The sequence below is a fragment of the Chlorocebus sabaeus genome, chromosome 24 (assembly GCF_047675955.1).
Source record: "Chlorocebus sabaeus isolate Y175 chromosome 24, mChlSab1.0.hap1, whole genome shotgun sequence".
NCBI lineage: Eukaryota > Metazoa > Chordata > Mammalia > Primates > Cercopithecidae > Chlorocebus > Chlorocebus sabaeus.
The window spans coordinates 72,745,947-72,761,283 of NC_132927.1; the positions used below are offsets into that span (position 1 = coordinate 72,745,947).

Here is a 15,337-nt window from a genome sequence, read left to right on the forward strand (position 1 = left end):
AATCGTCGCCTGCCCACTCAACACGTTTGGATTTAGGAGTAGTACAGAGCACCCTGTTCCCGGCTCCAGGTGATGCGGTTTCCCGACACCCTGCCCACATCTTCGTAAATAGTCCTGTTATTAAACTCTCCTGAAATTACCCAACGTTGAATATGCTGTTTCTTTCCCACAAGGATCCTGACTAATACATTACACTTAATTGAAATCAGTTGAGTTTGTGAAAAGCCGCGCCTCCATAATGTAACTCAGAAAAGTGAATATTAGATTGTTGTAGATGCTGCTGGCTTCCTGTCATGAAGCCACCCCACTGTCTTCCTTGCCAGCAGAGCCATGACTTGTTAAGTTCAAGTGTCCACACTGCCCATGAGATCCAGAGAAGGGAGACTCTGTCCACACTCCACGGGAAAATCCTGATGGATGCAAACTAGCCATGATGGTCCCATTCTTCTTGCCGATGATTGGCTAAGGGGTGGGCATGCAATCCAATTTTGGGATGTGGGATGTAACAATCCTACCCCCCAAAATGTAGGGTGGCTTACACATGGAGGAAGTGTATAGCTTGCTCAGGTAAAATGTAAAACAGGTGTTCCTGATGATCAAGTCAGTCTTCTCCCAACTCTAATTCAAGATCCAGGCTCCTTCTGTTGGATGGTTCCAACACCTTCCAGAATGACCTCTGGGGCTGTCATGCACACCTGCATCAGGCCTGTGGAGGGGGGAGAAACACAAAAAATTACGCATGGGAAGCTTTACGAACCAGGCTTGGAAGAGATGCTCATCACTTCTGCAAATTTCTTTGACTAAAACTCAGCCCATAGCTGAGGAGCCCAGAATATGTAGTCTAACTGCGTCCAGGAAATCAGTCTGGTTTAGTCTCTGGCACAGAGGAAAGATGGCCAGGAGACTCCCAGGAAGGGCTCATCCCTGATTAGGAGAGACTTCAAGGAAGACACGGGCTTTCTTTCTCTGTGGATATTGTCATGTCAGGATGTGAAGCTTAGACTGCTGCTACTAGTCTTGCTATGATCCTGAAAAGGAAGGCCACATACAGGAGGCAGAGCTCAGAAGGCATCAGAAAAGCAGAGCCAGTTTCCAGTGGCAGGGTCTGGGGAAGGTGTGGTAGGCGCCATGTCCAGCCACAAAGGTGGCAAGAAAAAGTCCCTAAAACGGCCAGGGGCAGTGGCTCACACCTGTAATCCCAGCACTTTGGGAGGCCGAGGCAGGCGGATCATGAGGTCAGGAGGTCGAGACCATCCTGGCTAACACGGTGAAACCCCGTCTCTGGCCGGGCGCGGTGGCTCAAGCCTGTAATCCCAGCACTTTGGGAGGCCGAAACGGGTGGATCACGAGGTCAGGAGATCGAGACCATCCTGGCTAACACAGTGAAACCGTGAAACCCCGTCTCTACTAAAAAATACAAAAAACTAGCCGGGCGAGGTGGCGGGCGCCTGTAGTCCCAGCTACTCGGGAGGCTGAGGCAGGAGAACGGCGTGAACCCGGGAGGTGGAGCTTGCAGTGAGCTGAGATCGGCCACTGCACTCCAGCCTGGGCCACAGAGCGAGACTCCGTCTCACAAAAAAAAAAAAAAAAGAAAGAAACCCCGTCTCTACTAAAATACAAAAAAAAAAAAAAAAAAAAAAAAAAAAAATTAGCCAGGCATGGTGGTGGGTGCCTATAGTCCCAGCTACTCGGGAGTCTGAGGCAGGACAACGGCATGAACCTGGGAGGCGGAGCTTGCAGTGAGCCGAGATCATGCCACTGCATTCCAGCCTGGGGGACAGAGGGAGACTCCATCTCAAAAAAAAAAAAAAAAAAAAAAGTCCCTGAAACAGCCCAAGTAACAGGCCAAGAAGATGCATGGAGGATGAAGAAGACAAGGCTTTCTTTCTCTTTTGCTTTCTTTATTTTTCTTTTTTTTTGAGTGTGCCCCGAATTGGAGCGCAGCGGTGCAACCTCAGCTCAGCTCACTGCAACCTCCACGTCCTGGGCTCAAGTGATTCTCTGGCCTTAGCCTCCTGATTAGCTGGGATTACAGGCACCTGCCACCATGCCCAGCAAATTTTTTAAATGTTTTTGTAGCCATGTTGCCCAGGCTGGTCTCAAATTTCTGGGCTCAGTTAACCCACCTGCCTTGGCCTCACAAAGTACTGGGATTGCAGGTGTGAACCACCAAGCATGGCCAAAGATAAGGCTTTCAAGCAGAAATAAAAAGAGGAGCAGAAGAAATTTGAGGGGCTAAAAGCAAAGGCCATGGGGAAGGAACCCTTTGCCACAGGTGGAATTAAGAAATCTGGCAATTGGCTGGGCGTGGTGGCTCACACCTGTAATCCCAGCACATTGGGAGGCTAAGAGGGGAGGATCACTTGAGCCCGGGAGTTCAAGACTAGCCTGAGCAACACAGCAAGACACCATCTCAAAAAATAAAAAATTAATATTTTGAAAAAGAAATCTGGCGAGCAGTAAGCTGTTCCTTGTGCCTGAGGAGATGGTGACCCTTGATTCCATCCATGTGTATTTGAACATCTGGATTCCTGCATCACATCTTTTGCCACCTGTAGCTGGAATGAAGTGTTGTCTTGGAGCCTATTGTACATTTACAAATAAACTTTTGGAAAAAAAGAAAAACAAAGAAAAAAAACAGCAGAGGCAGGCCAGCCCGTGGTCCCTGGAGCCACCCTACTCAGGAACACTACTTATAGGAGATGATTTTCCCAGTGTGTAGGTCTTTTTGAGTTTGGTTTTCTGTTGCTTGTAGCCAAAAGCATCCAAATGGATAAAAACTACACAAAAATCAGTTTTGTTACAAATGAAGGGTAAATATTAATTTATTATTAATTAATTTAATAAATTAATTAAATTAATTTGTTAAATTCATTTAATTAAATTAATTACTGAATTAATAATTAATGTATTAATTTTAATAATAGGACAATCTTAATATATATTGGGGTTGGTTTTTCCCTTAGAACCTGTTCATTTTTAAAGTCTAGCTATGTGCTTGTTTCTGTATGTGTGAATAAGGAGATATAACCCAGAGGTGACCCTGAGTCAACCAAATATTCCAGAACAAGGGCCGTTGGGCTCTGATTGTCACACATAATAACCAGGTAGGAACAGAGTTCCCCAAGTGATCCACGTGGGCAATCAAACACAATGACCAATTAAAAAGAGAATCCAGGTCGGGCACCGTGGCTCATGCCTGTAATCCTAGCACGTTGGGAAGCCAAGGCAGGTGGATCACCTGAGGCCAGGAGTTCACAACTAGCCTGGCCAACATGGCGAAACCCCATCTTCACTAAAAGTACCAAAAAAATTAGCTGGGTGTGGTGGCGCATGCCTTTAATCCCAGATACTCAGGGGGCTGAGGCAGGAAAATTGCTTGAAGCCAGGAGGTGGAGGTTGCAGTAAGCCGGGATCACGCCACTGCACTCCAGCCTGGAGAGAGAGTGAGACTCCATCTCAAAAAAATAAAAAAATAAATAAATAATAAAAAAAAAAGAAAAGAAAGAGAATCCAACAGGGTACTAGAATGTTACAAGATAACAGATTCGCCCATTGGTCTAATAAAGGACAGGGGAGATTGCTCTGTAGACTGTGTTCTCTACCTCCTAGAAAGAGGAAGCCTCTAAATGACCTTAGTAATTATAACAAGATAGTAGTAAGGCAGGCTGAATTTCCAGAAATGCTGACCGCCATCGATTTATAATGTAACAATGAAAGGATCACAGCTGTAACCCCTGCTAAAGGAAAGGTCAACCACTCGCCCTTTACTGGAAAGGCAAAGGATGCAAACAGTTGGGAGGAACTAAAACCCATATTAAAGGTTTGGGTTCAAAATACACTTTATTTGTTGTGTTTGTAACAAGTGAAATTTAAGGACTAAAGGGAACACAGCGCAGCAACTGGTCGCAAAGGTGCATCATACGCAAACAGATCTCTGTCCCAACCAGGAATCGAGGAATGACAGCCCAGAACCTGCAGCCCCCTCTGGTTGGAGTTTATGGGCTCCAGTGCCACTGGCCAGAGAGAGATTGATCTTCCTTTTCTCTCAGTCACATTCTCAGAATGTCAGGGAAGAGATTGGCCATCCAACCTGTGGTTCTCTTGTGGTTCACCTCATGGAATGTGACCATTTCCCTGGCAGCCGTGAGGACAAAGGGTAGGGCAAATCCCGAAGAGGGGTGTTGGGCCAGTCACAGGGAGCAGGAGGGTGGGTTAGGCAAGCTGGCCCAGCACGCCATGTGAGCCAGGGCTGCAGAGGAGCCAGGACTCAATTCATCCTGAAGGCAAAGCTGACTACACTGTTTCCAGACTTGAGCTGGCAAGTGAAAATACAGGACACCGAGTTAGATCTGAATTTGAGATAGACAGCGAATAATTTTTTAGCATACCTATACCCTGTGCAATATTGAAGACATGCTTGTACTAAAAAATTAGTCATTTGTTTATCTGAAATTCAAATTTAGTTGGGTGTCCTGTGTTCTACCTGGCAACTGTATGTGTAGGCCACTAGACCTTGTTTACGAGGACAGTTAATTGTGCAGTATGTATTCACTAGGTATCTACTATGTACACAGAATTGAAGTGGATCTTCCCCTCAACAACTCATTCTCCCAGCTTTTTCCCAAGGACATTTCCTAGCGTCTCAGTTGCTCTAGCCTCACTCCCCTCCTCCCACCAGCCAACTCACTGGTAAATTCTGTTCATTCATCATCCGAAATGTATCATACACACATTTCGTTCTCTTTGTATCTATGGCAACTTTCTAGCCAGTCTCAGCCTTTAGCTTCTTGAACTACTCAAGTGGCTGTGCAGCTGTGGCCTACCTTTGTGCCCTCCAGTCCATCCTCCACAGCACTGCCTCAGCCACCTTGTTGAAATGTCATTCACAACTCTGACATATCAGTAAAAACATGCATCAGAATATCACAGGTACCTCCAGAATCTGTACAAGGGTGATATGTCAAGTTAAAAATACATGTATCAATCAATAGCAAACCAAGTGGCTAAAAGAAAGAAATACATGTATTGGAATATTACATGTACCCCAAATATATGCGCTATGATATATTAAAATACGTGTCAAAATATTAAATTAAATAAATTCAGATCATGTTGCCGTCCTGCTTTAAAAGCATAAAACTCAACTGGGCTTCGTAGCTCAAGCCTGTAATTCCAGCACTTTGGGAGACCAAGGCAGGAGGATTGCTTGAGACCAGGAGTTTGAGACCAGTCTAGGCATCACAATGAGAGCCCGCCTCTACAAAAAAAAATTTTTTTTGATTAGCCTGGCATGGTGGCAAGCGTCTGTAGTCCCAGCCACTCAGGAGTCTAGGTGGACTCAGCTGTTCCCAGGAGGGTGAGGCTGCAGTGAGCTGTGATTGTGCCACAGCGCCCCACCCTGGGCAACAGAGTGAGATCTTGTCTAAAAAAAAGGCTTAAAACCCTTCCACAGCCTTCTGTTGCTATTGGAATGAATTGAAACTCCTCAGCATGGTTCAGAAACCCTGATAAATGGCTATCACCTACCACATCCCCTACCACTTCCCAGCTTGGCTCCAGTCATTTTCTCAGGAGCAATCGTACTCCTACCTCTGTAGGGTTTTTGTTTTTGTTTTTTTGGAAAGGATTTTTGCTGTGTCACCCAGGCTGGAGTGCAGTTGCACAATCTCGGCTCACTGCAGCCTCGGCCTCCCAGGTTCAAGTGATTCTCCTGCCTCAGCCTCCCGAGTAGCTGGGATTACAGGCACCCGCCACCATGCCCAGCTAATTTATGTATTTTTAGTAGAGACGGGGTTACACCATGTTGTCCAGGCTGGTCTTGAACTCCTGGCCTCAAGTGATTCACCCACCTCAGCCTCCCAAAGTGCTGGGATTACAGGCACCCACCACCATGCCCAGCTAATTTATGTGTTTTTAGTAGAGACGGGGTTTCACCATGTTGTCCAGGCTCTTGAGGCCAGGTTGAACTCCTGGCCTCAAGTGATCCACCCACCTCAGCCTCCCAAAGTGCTGGGATTACAGGCGTGAGCCACCTCACCTAGCCTCAGTAGGGTTTTCATTGTGTGTTTCTCCTGCCTCTTCAGCTGTTTCCTTGTAAGCTCTGGGCTCAAAACTTTGGATGGGTTATTTAACTTAGACCAATGTGTTGTGATTGAAAGGTTCCATATTGAACACTATATTTTTAAAACCCTGAAACCCTGCTCCAACAAGGATCTCTGAATTTGGAAGGATTTTTACCAAATCACACTGTTGCATGGCTCTCCATTTTTTCTTCTGATTCCAGTAGGTTTTTATGTGGTTATTTTGGTTGCATCCCTCTACGGGACTGCACGGGATGGGGGAGAGACTGAATATGAGGTACAGGTCAGTGAACTGTCAAGAAATATTTTTCATTCCTCATTCCCAGGGTGTACTTAATCTTAGCCAGTGAAACCAGCTTTTAAAGCCTGAGCCAGCGACCTGCACATGCAATGTTCTTTTTAACATGTTATTTATTTTGGGGAGGGCCAGTTTGGCAAAGAGAAAAAAGAAAAAACAATTTAGGTTAAAAAAATATAACACTACAGGCTGGGGCGAGGTAGCTCATGCCTGTAATCCCACCATTTTGCTTTTGCGAGGCCAAGGAGGGAGGATTGCTTAAAGCCAGGAGGTGGAGACCAGCCTGGGTAACAATCAGAGACTCCATTTCTACAAAAATCAAAATAAATCAGCTGGGCATGGCGGTGCATGGTGCGTGCCTATATAGTCCCAGCTACTCAGGAGGCTAAGGCAGGAGGATCACTTGAACCCAGGATTTCAAGGCTACAGTAAGCTATGATCAGGCCACTGTACTCCAACCTGGGCAAGAGAGCAAGGCCCTGTCTCTAGCAAAAAATATATATATTTAATATTAATACCTTTATGGAATCTCAGTGGCAACCTGATACCATCTTTGTGAAAGACTTTTAGTTTTTAATTTTGTTTAGATTGAATTTAAATTATAAAATTTGTCTCCTAAAGCGTTTTTTTTTCTTTTTCTTTTCTTTCTTTCTTTCTTTCTTTTTTTTTTTTTTCCTTTTTTTTTTTTTTTTGAGAGGAAGTCTTGTTCTTGTCCCCCAGGCTGAAGTGCAGTGGCCACCACACCTGGCTAATTTTTGTATTTTTAGTAGAGACAGGGTTTCGTCATGTTAGCCAGGCTGATCTCAAACTCCAGATGTCAGGTGATCCACCCGCCTTGGCCTCCCAAAGTGCTGGGATTACAGGCGTGAGCCACCACGCCCGGCCTCCTAAAGCATTTTTAAGAAGAGTAAATCACTATTCAAATAAGTGGTATGGTTGGGTGTGGTGGCTCACACCTGTAATGCCAGCACTTTGGGAGGACGAGGCAGGTGGATCACAAGGGCAGGAGATTGAGACCATCCTGGCTAACCCAGTGAAACCCTGTCTCTACTAAAAATACAAAAAATTAGCCAGGCGTGGTGGCAGGCGCCTGTAGTCCCAGCTACTTGGGAAGCTGAGGCAGGAGAATGGCGTGAACCCAGAAGGCAGAGCTTGCAGTGAGCCAAGATTGTGCCACTGCACTCCAGCCTGGGTGACAGAGCAAGACTGTGTCTCAAAAAAACAAAAATTAGCCAGGTGTGGTGGCAGGCACCTGTAATCTCAGCTACTCGGGAGGCTGAGGCAGGAGAATCACTTGAACCTGGGAGGTGGAGGTTGCAGTGAGCCACTGCACTCCAGCCTGGGCAACAAAGCAAGACTCCATCTCAAATAAAATAAAAATAAAAATAAAAATAAAATAAAATAAAATAAGCAGTATGACCAGACTCGGTGGCTTTTGCCTATAATCCCAGTACTTTGGAATGCCGAGGCAGGAGGATTGCTTGAGCCCAAGAGTTCAAGACTAGCCTGGGCAACACAGCGAGACCCTGTCTCAAAAATAAAAAAATAAACTGTAGTTTAAAACTTTATTTGAGCTTAAAGGAACATATCTTTAGTCTTAGAAGTCATACGTATCTCTAATTCACCGAGTCTGTACCTTTTCTTTCTTTCTTATAATAGGAGGATTCTGAGGTTCCATTCACTGAAGAAGATTATCGAAGAAGAAAGTCTCATCCTAATTTTCTGGACCACATAAATGCTGAAAAAATGGTTCTCAAATTTGGAAGAAAGGTAAGTCTGGCATAGTGGAACATGGACATCATCTGAAGTCTTTAAACATCTCTTTGTTTAGCTTCCCGGGACTTACACCCGCAGATGTCTGAGCTTTAGGCTCATCCCAGGACACACTGTACTTAGGGGTCCTGGCCCAGGTTCTGGTCCAGCACACTGGGTTGAAAGCCCTGTATCAACGCTCAGCTGAGCTTGAGCCCTCACTTACAAAGGGGCCTGTGTGTCTGAAAAGCTGTTTGGCCCAAAAGAGGCAAATAACTCAGAGTTGGAATGGGGAACTGGGGAACCACATTTTCCCTGTTCCCAGAATCGATCTCATTTGTTTCTGAACTCTGAAAAGTGCCCATTAACCTCCTCTTATGAATAAGGAGATGGGAGCTTCCAGAGGTTAAATAATTTGTCCAAGGTCACATAACTAGGATTTACTGAGCACTGTCCTGAGCACATCTCAGCCTTGACTCATCTACTCTTTCTGACAAGGCTATCCTCTATGCACATTGTTGTCTTCAGCGCATTTCCTGGTGTGGTGCTGAGATTCAGACTGAGAGCCATCAGCCACCAAAGCCTGTGGGGTTTGCTTTTTTCTTTGGAATCCAAAACCCCATCATTCAATAGAATTTATCTTGAGACATCCTTGGTCACTCACTGGTCATTAAGACATTCCTGTAGCTTTTTTTTTTTGAGATGGAGTCTCACTCTGTTGCCCAGGCTGGGGTGCAGTGGTACGATCTCGGCTCACTGCAACCTCAGCCTCCCAGGTTCAAATCATTCTCCTGCCTCAGCCTCCTGAGTAGCTGGGACTACAGGCGCGTGCCACCACACTAGGCTAATTGTTTGTATTTTTAGTAGAGGTGGCTTTTCACCATGTTAGCCAGGATGGTCCAGATCTCCTGAACTCGTGATCTGTCCGCCTTGGCCTCCCAAAGTGTTGGGATTACAGGAGTGAGCCACCGTGCCTGGTCCCTTCTGTTGCAGCAAAATTCATCATTTTGACACGTCCATTATAAACTTATTTTATTTCTCTTGCCTTTCTTCAGAATAGATGATGGGAAAGGTCTGACAATGAGTAAGTAGTGACAGCTGAAAAATGATGATGATGATGATTTTTCAATCAGGGTTTTTATTTTTATTCGACTATAAGCAAACAGCAGAATCAACACAACATTCAGCAACTCCAGACCAGCTTTTCTTACCTCCATGAAGAACAATCAATTTAACAGACACAGACGTAGGGATTCCAGATAAGCTGTCAGCTAGCACTGCCGCCCATCTAGAGGGCCATGCCCCAACAACGGCAAAGCCACTCTTCCGACTCCTCTTTCCGGGATGGCTCTCTAAAGAAACCAGGGTGATACTGACGCCTATCAAGGCATCTGAGAGGCCCGTGTTGGGGCTGAGCCTCAGTGCCAGCCTCTGGTTGTCTAGCGACGGTGCCATAAAAACACACTGTGTACAGTTCTGGTCTCAGGATCACAAAGGCAGAGGCGACCAATGCTTTTTGTTTTGTTTTTAACCTCCCTTAAAGATTCTTTGATGCTTCACTCTATTACTGTAGACCTGGTCTATTTCTGCCAAATTTTTTCTTTAAATTCTGGGTTGCTATTTTCATATTAACAATTTGATGACCCCATCATATACCAAAATATCCCCCAAAACGAAGTTCAAATTTGATCAAAACACAAACCAGAGTGAGTGACTAGAATGATAAAGGCCAGGCAGCGGGAAAAGTCGCCCTGAGCCACCATCTCAGTGCTCGCGTCTTGTCTGTCCAAAGGGGAGCAGGAAGAGGAGAAAGCTATTGACCATGCACCACTGACCTGGAGAACACAGCTGGGGGCCTCCGGGACGGTTCAGGTCCCCGAGCTACCACCCCCTACTTCCCAGACAGCTGCTGGTACAGTTTGAGCACATAGTCGTCCCACTCGGCCTGGTAACACGTGCCGTCCCGAGCGCGTACTCTTTACGGAGGGACGACACCTTGAATTTGCCACGGTGGTCTCCGGATCGGTTGCTGAGGATGGGCTCGTCACACTTCAGCGGCCTGTGCCCCCTGGAGGCCCCGAGCCCACATAATCTGGAGAGGACTGTGCCGCTGCTGATGTCACTGCCTTTCAGGTGGACCACCAGGAAATGATGCCATTCCCTGTATTGGGGATCCTTCCTGCTGGGAGCATCCGGGCCTGTCAAGACCCAGGTGTAGAGTTTCCCTGAATCAAGAACAACCCACGAAATGCTGGTGGGTCTGTTCTTCACCTGGGTGGGGTCGGCACTGTGCCCCGCTCGTCCACCGCCGCCCCGTGCAGGTGACATGCAGCGGGTGCTGCGGCTGCTCGTCCACTTGCTGAAGGCTACAGGGCCCGGACCGCTGGCTGAGGTCCACCCCCGGCAGCGGCGACACGGGAGTCACCGCCAGCTGAATAATTACGGAGGGCGTACTTCAGTGTTCTCAGTGTTTTACTCATTGTATCTCATGTCATCTGTGTTTTACTCATGGTAGCTCATGAGTTCTCAGTGTTTTACTCATGGTATCTCATGTCATCTTCAAGAGTCTCACATATGATTCCCAAAATTCTGTGAGGTAGGTACTATCATCCTCATTTAACTTGGAGAAAACCCCAAACCCTCTGAAAGTGCCATTACATTGTTCCCATTAGTGGAAAACCAGCGCTAAGTGAACTCTAATAATAGTTCTAAGATGACACCTAGTGGTCTCAGAGAATATTACAATAGGAACTTCTATAAAAAGCACTTTACCAATAAAACACTGTGAGCATAAAACATTTAAAGAAACAACAGGAAATTAGGAATTCTAGCCCTTTTTCTCCCTATAACCATATGACCTTAGCCTAGTTATTACACTTTTGAGCGTACACTAAGTAAAGGGGCTAGATTGGATTTAAATTTATTCCAGTTCTAAATTCCATAACTATTATTTTATTAGAATCCACGATTTCTTGATCATTTATGTTTAATTTACAGGTTGAAAATGTATTCTCACACATATAAAGCTGATTTAAGTGAATAACAGTCTAAAATGAGAAGTATGATCAACTTAATATCTTTTTTATTACAAAACCTTACACTTGTCATTTAAATAGTAAAATCAAGATTTCATTGTCAAAATCTATTCTTTTTGTCCCCAACTTTCTTAATCACTCTTTTCTACACCATTAATAAGATTGATTCAGCCAATTTGGTCATCCCAATGATCCTTTTTGATCAGTGATGCTAATGTCTTCATCTGGGAGATAGACCCTTGGAAATCATCATTTAACACATTCATTAACAAATGTCCAGTTAGATCTGGTTACGGACCAGGCACTGTGATGACGAGCTGTCCTCACAGCCTTCAATAAAGCAGACACAGTCTATGCACCCCAGAGGCTGGTTGTCAAGTGTTTATCTACTGCTATCACATCCTCAGTCAGCACATTCATATACAAGATTACATACACAAAAGGTGGACTTCTATTCAGTATTTTGAGGCAAAGAGGAGACCCTAATAATTATACAAGTTGCTAAAATAGTCCTGAATTGCCTGATACCAAAGTTGCTTTCCTCTTTTAATGAGTTGCATTGAATATTTTTTTTTTTTTTTTAAGACAGTCTCACTCTGTCGCCCAGGCTAAAGTGCAGTGGTGTGATCTCTGCTCACTGCAACCTCTGCCTACCCAGTTCAAGTGACTCTGCTGCCTTAGCCTCCTGAGTAACTGGATTACAGGCACCTGCTGCCACGCCTGGCTAATTTTTGTATTTTTAGTAGAGACAGGGTTTCACCATGTTGGCCAGGCTGGTCTTGAACTCCTAACCTCAGGTGATCCACCCGCCTCGGCCTCCCAAAGTGCTGGGATTACAGGCGTGAGCCACCGTGCCCGGCCATAGTTTGTCTTGAAAACTGTTTTGTCTGATATAAGTATAGCGACTCCTGCTCTTTTTTGGTTTCCATTGGCATGGAATATCTTTTTCCATCCCTTTATTTTCAGTCTATGTGTGTCTTTACAGGTAAAGTGTGTTTCTTGTAGGCAACAGATCAATGCATCTTGTTTTTTTCATCAATTCAGCCAGTCTATGTCTTTTAATTAGGGAATTTAGTCCACTTACATTCAATGTTATTATTGATAAGGACTTACTCCTGCCATTTTGTTATATATTTTCTGGTTGTTTTATTGTCTTATCGTCCTCTTTTTTCTTTCCTTCCTATCTTGCTCTAGGGATGGTGATTTTCTCTGGTGATGAGATTTAGTTAGTTTCTTGCTTTTTTTTTTTTTTTTTTTGAGACAGAGTCTCACTCTATCACTCAGGCTGGAGTGCAGTGGTGCAGTCTCCGCTCATTGCAAGCTCCACCTCCCAGGTTCATACCATTCTCCTGCCTCAGTCTCCTGAGTAGCTGGGACTACAGGCACCCACCACCACGCCCGGCTAATTTTTTGTATATTTAGTAGAGACAGGGTTTCACCGTGTTAGCCAGGATGGTCTTGATCTCCTGACCTTGTGATCCACCCTCCTTGGCCTCTCAAAGTGCTAGGATTACAGGCGTGAGCCACTGCACTGGCCTAGTTTCTTGCTTTTTATTTTTTGTGCATCCATTGTAAGTTTTTTTTTTTGAGGTTACAATGAGGCTTGCAAATACTATCTTATAACGCATTATTTTAATCTGATAACAACTGAAGGCTATTGGTGTAAAGAAACAAGCAAAAGGAAAGCTAATTAAAAACTCTGTGCCTTCTATCCCTCAATTTTTTAATTTTTTGATGTTTGTATTTATATCTTATTATACTGTGTCATAAAGTTGTTGTAGTTATTATTTTTGATTGGTTCATTTTTCAGTCTTCCTCCTTAGAATGAGATAGTTTACACGCCACCGGTAAAGTGTTGTAATATTTTGTGTTTTTCTGTGTACTTCCTATTACCAGTGAGTTTTATACCTTCAGGTGATTATTTATTGTTCATTAATGTCTTTTTCTTTCTGACCGAAGTACTCCTTTTAGTGTTTCTTGTAGGACAGGTCTGCTGTTGATGAAATCCTTCAGCTTTTGTTTGTCTGGGAAAGTATTTCTCCTCCATGCTTGAAGGAGATTTTCACCAGAAAATCTTATAATATTAGAATCTTTAATCTTATAATATAATCTTATAATATTAGAATATAATCTTAGAATCTTATACTATTCTAAGTGAAAGTTTTTTTCCTTCAGTACTTTTCAATATGTCATGCCACTCTCTCCTGGCATGTAAGGTTTTCCACTGAAAAATCTGCTGCTAGATGCATTAGAGCTCCATCGTATATTATTTGTTTCTTTTGCTGCTTTTTGGATCCTTTTTTAATCCTTTACCTTTGTGAGTTTGATTATTATATGCCTATAGGTTGTCTTCTGTTTTAGTCCATTCTTGCACTGCTATAAAGAACTAACTGAGACTGGGTAATTTATAAAGAAAAGAGGTTTAGACTGGGTGTGGTGGCTCATGTCTGTAATCCCAGCACTTTGGGAGGCAGAGGTGGGCAGATCACCTGAGGTTGGGAGTTCAAGACCAGCTTGGCCAACATGTAGAAACCCCACCTCTACTAAAAATACAGAATTAGCTGGGTGTGGTAGTGCATGCCTGTAATCCCAGCTACTCAGGAGGCTAAGGCAGGAGAATCACTTGAACCCAGGAGACAGAGATTGCAGTGAGCTGACATCATGCCATTGCACTCCAGCCTGGGGAACAAGAGTGAAACTCCATCTCAAAAAAAAAAAAAAAAAAAAATTGATTTAATTGACTCACAGCACAGTTCCACAGGCTGTACAGGAAGCATGTTTGGGGAGGCCTCAGGAAACTCACAATCATGGCAGAAGACAAAAGGGAAGCAGACACATCTTACATGGCCTGAGAAGGAGGAAGAGAGAGTGAAGGGGCAGCTGCTACACACTTTTACAAACAACCATATCTCGGGCCGGACGCGGTGGCTCACGCCTGTAATCCCAGCACTCTGGGAGGCCGAGGCGGGCGGATCACGAAGTCAGGAAATCGAGACCATCCTGGCTAACACAGTGAAACTCTGTCTCTACTAAAAAATACAAAAAATTAGCTGGCCGTGGTGGCGGGCGCCTGCAGTCCAGCTAATCGGGAGGCTGAGGCAGGAGAATGGCGTAAACCCAGAAGGCGGAGGTTGCGGCGAGCCGAGATCGCGCCACTGCACTCCAGCCTGGGCGACAGAGCGAGACTCCGCCTCAAAAATAAATAAATAAATAAAAATAAATAAACAACCATATCTCATGAGAACTCACTCACTATTACAAGAACAGCAAGGGGTAAATTTGGCCCCATGAGCCAATCACCTCCCACAAGGCCCCTCTTCCAACATTGGGGATTACAATTCAACATGAGATTTGGGGAGGAACACAGACCCAAGCCATATCATATTGTTTGAGTCAAATCTGCTTAGTGTTCTGTAACCTTCTTGTACTTGGATGTTGATATCTGTCTCTAGGTTTGAGAAGTTCTCCGCTATTATCCCATTGAATAAACTGTCTATACCTATCTCTTACTCGACTTCCTCTTTAAGGCCAATAACTCTTAGAGGTGCCCTTTTGAGACTATTTTCTAGATCCTATAGGCATGTTTCATTGTTTTTCTTTCTTTTGTCTCCTCTGACTATATACATATATATGTATATATATATTTTTGCCAAGAACATATAGTTTTATTTATACTCAGAAACAAGTAGATCATGTATATATATATGAAGATAAAAATTAAAGGGATAGGCTGGGCGCAGTGGCTCAAGCCTATAATCCCAGCACTTTGGGAGGCCGAGACGGGCGGATCACGAGGTCAGGAGATCAAGACCAGCCTGGTTAACACGGTGAAACCCTGTCTCTACTAAAAAAATACAAAAAACTAGCCGGGCGAGGTGGTGGGCAGCTGTAGTCCCAGCTACTCAGGAGGCTGAGGCAGGAGAATGGCGTAGACCCGGGAGGCGGAGCTTGCAGTGAGCTGAGATCCGGCCACTGCACTCCAGCCTGGGCAACAGAGCGAGACTCCGTCTCAAAAAAAAAAAAAAAAAAAAAAAAAAAAAAAAAAAAAAAATTAAAGGGATAATTGTATAAGTTTGCATGTAGAGAGCTTTGAAAACCTGTTTACTTTATATATATATATACACACACACACATACTTTAAGTTCTAGGGTACATGTGCACAACGTGCA

The 15,337-nt window shown here is 44.4% G+C and overlaps 1 protein-coding gene and 1 pseudogene across 2 annotated transcripts in view; one reads left to right on the plus strand and one right to left on the minus strand.

The window, feature by feature from the left end:
- The window catches only part of AK7 (adenylate kinase 7), a 100,600-nt gene that overhangs the window by 21,692 nt on the left and 63,571 nt on the right, over nt 1-15,337 (plus strand). For both annotated transcript variants that reach the window (XM_007987770.3, XM_007987771.3), the window contains exon 5: nt 8,041-8,151. In XM_007987770.3, the coding sequence (XP_007985961.1) occupies nt 8,041-8,151 (111 nt within the window). The remainder of the gene's footprint in view (nt 1-8,040; nt 8,152-15,337) is intronic.
- On the minus strand, nt 9,936-10,588 carry LOC103229886 (phosphatidylethanolamine-binding protein 1 pseudogene; annotated as a pseudogene).